Source organism: Cryptomeria japonica, chromosome 5 (assembly GCF_030272615.1).
Source record: "Cryptomeria japonica chromosome 5, Sugi_1.0, whole genome shotgun sequence".
In the NCBI taxonomy this organism is placed as follows: Eukaryota; Viridiplantae; Streptophyta; class Pinopsida; order Cupressales; family Cupressaceae; genus Cryptomeria; species Cryptomeria japonica.
In genome coordinates this window covers 829,242,984-829,247,609 of record NC_081409.1, presented here as the reverse complement: position 1 = coordinate 829,247,609, position 4,626 = coordinate 829,242,984, and the positions used below count along the sequence as shown (strand labels likewise).

At 37.2% G+C, this 4,626-nt stretch overlaps 1 protein-coding gene across 1 annotated transcript; it reads right to left on the bottom strand.

Moving 5' to 3' along the window:
• Nucleotides 1–1,887: 1,887 nt before the first annotated feature.
• On the bottom strand, nucleotides 1,888–4,108 carry LOC131075466 (L-type lectin-domain containing receptor kinase IX.1-like). Its single transcript, XM_058012312.2, has one exon. The coding sequence runs from the start codon at nucleotides 4,106–4,108 to the stop codon at nucleotides 2,168–2,170; it is 1,941 nt and encodes a 646-aa protein (XP_057868295.2). The 3' UTR covers nucleotides 1,888–2,167.
• Between the last annotated feature and the right edge of the window lie 518 nt (nucleotides 4,109–4,626).

Here is a 4,626-nt window from a genome sequence, read left to right as displayed (position 1 = left end):
TCACATTTTTGAGGGACCTCATCCTTAGAGATGTTTTTTTGCCATTGCCTATGCATGGCACGCCACCTTATCACTCTGTTGCACACACATGACAACTCACCCTTATATCTCCTCTACCTCACGCAAGTGAAACCTTATCTCTCTATCACCACATGCAGGTGTCACCTTATTTCTCCATCACCACATGCAGACATCTTCCTATCTCTCCATGGTGACAATGCCCTCTCCTTATAACTCATCTATCACATGCCGCTTATGCCAATGGTTACCTCCACGCAATTGTCTGTTTCTCCATGTTGTCAACATGTGCCTACAAGATGGAATGCACAAGTTTTGAACTTGTGATCACCCTATAAAAAAGTCTCATGACTTATCGTCACACTACAGGGTCATCCCCTAGTTCTCCATTATTTTAACAAAGAGAGACCACTTGAAAAAAAAATATCTAGTACAATTTCTTTCTTTTTGATATCCTCAAAAGCTAGATAATTATCTTCTTGAAGTTTTCATCTTTCTTTCTTGTGAAAATAACTCAACCATATTGTTTGATAGTTATAGATAGACTATCACTAAAATTTATTATTTTATAAAATTATTTCTTGTTTAATAATATAAATTGAGTGATTATGAGGAAGTTACTTGTATGTTCACATTGTTTTTCATTAAAAAGGTTCTTATAAAAGTACTAGATGTTTTGTTTTTCTTTGTTATTAATTTTCATTAATATTTTGGATCATATTTTATCATTCATTAATTAGAATGAGTTCAAAAATAACAAAAAGGTTATGATTTTTTAAAAATAATTTAGATTATATTTCAATTTTTTTTATTGACATCAAAATAACTAATAAAAAGATTTAAATTTGTTGACAAAAATCAAACCGTCAAATAGTTCCTATATATTCTTGAAATAAAGCTTATAAGTTGTGATAATATTCAAATAGTTAATAAACTTTTGGTAGCGTATTTTTCACAATTTTGTTGTGTCAAACTAAATCCACCTAAATCTATTACATGTGGTTAAGAGAAAATAAAATTGCGTAGAATAATCTACATATTGGAAGCTAGAGATATAAGTAAAAAATTTATATGATTTCACAAAGATTTCTTAAAAAAACTTTAAATTCTAGAATAAATAATGAGATTGTAAAAAATGGAATGTTTTAGATTTCATATTATTTTAGATTTTTTAAAATAAAATAAATACAAATAAATAAATGTTCAATATATTAGATTTCAACGATATTCATTATGTCATATACTTTATTTTATTTTATATTATGTTGTTTGTTTCTTACTATTCTATGAAAAAATTCAACAACATCTAATTGCATCCAATAATTACTTGACCATTAAACTAAGTTCTCCTCGACAATTATCTAGAATGTTTTAAACATTAAAAGTACGAATTAAATCCAAAAATATAACACTTTAATTTTAAAATAAATAATTAAAATATGAAAAATACAACATTCTAAATTTTACATTGTTATAAATATTATGAAGAAAATAAAACACTAAATAATACATTGACTTATACATAATACAACTCGTTCCTTAAACTATAACACCCATTCTTATCCTATTTTACTATTTGTCGCTGCCTGTCTTACTTTCTTAAAGCCCTTTTCTTTTATAGATTTTTTAACATACACAAAAACCAAGAGCAACCAATTTAGATGGATGGTTAACCAAAAGAAACTCAATCAACGAGTCAAAACTCATTCTGAAACAACCTTTCAATAAAAATAATTGAATAATAGTAAGCAGAGTGAACTTAATAAATGATGATGTAGAGTGCCTTCTCCTCAGACAGAAGCATTCAGTAGCTTCCTCCTTGTACTATAGACAAAGTGAAAATAAAAGAACATAAGTAGTAACACAATGTACGAAAAAAGATCCAGTCACATTATATTTACATATCTCCACTCCCATTTGTTTGATAACAAAAACTGCAACCTTAGCTTGAACACTCCCTAAATTATAGATTAGACTCTTGATGAAACAACTCCACTACTAAACTTTCATTAACTCTTAAAAATAGCATGCTCATGAACAGCTCCACTACTAAACTTTCGTTGCCTGTCTTACTTTCTTACAAGGCTGGTCAAGTGGCGCTTATTATAAATGATTCCTATTACCAGCTCCAAAAAACCCTAGCCAAATGTTACATGGACATGAATTCAGCGCGCGGACCATTTCCAATCGAGGGGTGATGTTCTGAATGGTATAAAAGAGGCATGGACATGACTTCGGTGCGCGAACCAGTAGAAGGAGAAGAAACTGATACAGATGATACAGATGTACCTGTAATGCCGGATGAGGTCGACGTCATAGAAGTTCCATACCCGGTCGGCATCGACGACGAGTGAAGGATGGCACTGTCATATACAGCTACAGGCAAATTCAGAGGAATATTTGGCAACTGGGCTTCAAATTTCAAAATCTTTACCACCTCTTTCATTTTAGGCCTCGCTTTTGGATCAGGATGAGAACACAACAATCCCAGCAACAGCAGCCGCTCCATTTCCTTGCCTTTGAAATTCCCTTCCAATTTTTTATCTGCTGAATCCAAGAGCCTCCCCTGGCTATACAAATTCCAAACCCATTCGACCAGTCTTTTATCCAAGCTCCGATCCACCGGTCGCCTCCCACAGGCGATTTCTAAAGTGACGGCTCCAAAGCTGAACACATCAGATTCTGTACTGGCCTTTCCCGTATATACACATTCGGGTGCCAGGTACCCATATGTCCCCGCCACCACGGTCGTATGAGAGGCTGCATGATCGCGTCCCACCAGTCTAGCCAGGCCAAAATCTCCCAGCTTTGCGTTGAAATCAGAATCCAACAACACATTACTTGCCTTCACGTCTCTGTGCACAACACGCTGTTCCCAATCCTCGTGAAGGTAAACAAGAGCAGACGCTATATCACATGCAATGCTGTACCTTCGATCCCAATCCATGACAACCTTTTGCTCTTCGAATAAATAGTTATCCAGACTTCCATTCGGCAGGAATTCGTACACCAAAAGAAATTCGCCCTTTTGGTGGCACCACCCCAAGAGCTGTACAAGGTTACGATGTCTCAGCTTGCTAATTATGGTCACCTCTGTAATATATTCTTTCCTTCCTTGTTTCGAACCCTCGGATATTCTCTTTACAGCCACGGACTCATTTGTGGAAGGCAAAATGCCTTTATACACGTCTCCAAACCCTCCTTCACCAAGCTTCTCGTCGTCGCTGAAGTTTCTGGTGGCAGCACTGAGCTCAGCATATGAAAACTTGCGGGGGCCTTGAGCAAACCATTCGTCCAGCTCCACGTCGCTTTCTTCTCTACCCGCGTCACCGGACATTCTTTTTCTGCGATACCAGCTTACGCCAACGAATATGAAACAGCAAAGGACAAACAAGCTGGCAAAGACTGAAATCAAAACAACTCTTACGGAACCTTCATTTCCAGTGGAGATTTCCCAAGAGTATTTAGACGAGAAATTCCAAGAGTAAATTGTGTGGGTTTCGCTTGCCGATCCAGTGGAAGCTGAAAGCCCAACTTTGACGTTCTCCGGTACAAACTTGCTGAGATCTATTTTATACGACAAGATTGGGGTTCCTGGTTTAGAGATGTTACTGGTATTACCAGAGGGGTTATATAAAAGAAATACCTGGATCTGCTTTGCTCCGCCATCGTAATCCACCCATGCGTCCCATTTGTTCTCGTTCGAGAGAGTCTCGCTGGCAAGCCAATTGCCTGTAGTTTGGTTTAGTGAAACGGTCTCATTAGAATCTGCTGAATTGACGTCGATTCCCACATGGTTGTCATCCGGGTCGAAATTGTTCTTGTATGTGTCGAACTCAACAGCAACTATCTGATTAGATGAATTTCCGTCGATTATCCGGTTAAACAGGCCTAGCCACTTCCCAGACGAGTTGACAGGCGGTTCAGCGTCGAAGGGGGCTATGAAAAAAGTGATTCCATCCCCGCCAGAACTGTGTCGCTGAATGCGGAACTGAAAATGTGAAGTGAAATTTGCCAGCGCCTGAGAAGAGCTATCCCACATAGGAATCGGCTCATTGTAAGCTCGAACCCAGGTTACTCTTGTATTCATTTTTGGTGAGATCTATCGCACCGTCTTTAAAAACAGTGTCGTTGTACTTTACTAAATTGTCTTGAGGAGGAAAAGTAAAGTTGACAGTTCCTGCCTGTGCGACAAAAATCGAAGCAAAGACAACAACGAAGCACAGAGGGTGAAGAGAAATCAGAGCCATGAGTACCCTGGCAGTATGTGTGCCGAGACTGAGAGAGACTTAAGGCAGAACGTATATAAAAAAGTAATCAGGCTTGACCGGGTCATAGTCGACAACAAAACGCTTCGTCACTTCATTGCAGGCACAGTTGTAGATCCGCAAAATGGGGGTAAACGCAGAATTTTCCTCCCTAATCCGCGTTCAAAGGATCACAAATATACAAGTGGCCAGTCAAAATAGGCAACTACCACGGATATATAAAAATCAAATTGATTACTATATAGAAATCAGACACAATCAAATTGATTAGTATGTAGAAATCAGAATGCATTATTTATCATATTTATTATTCAATTTTTAAAATAGAATAAATCAGAGT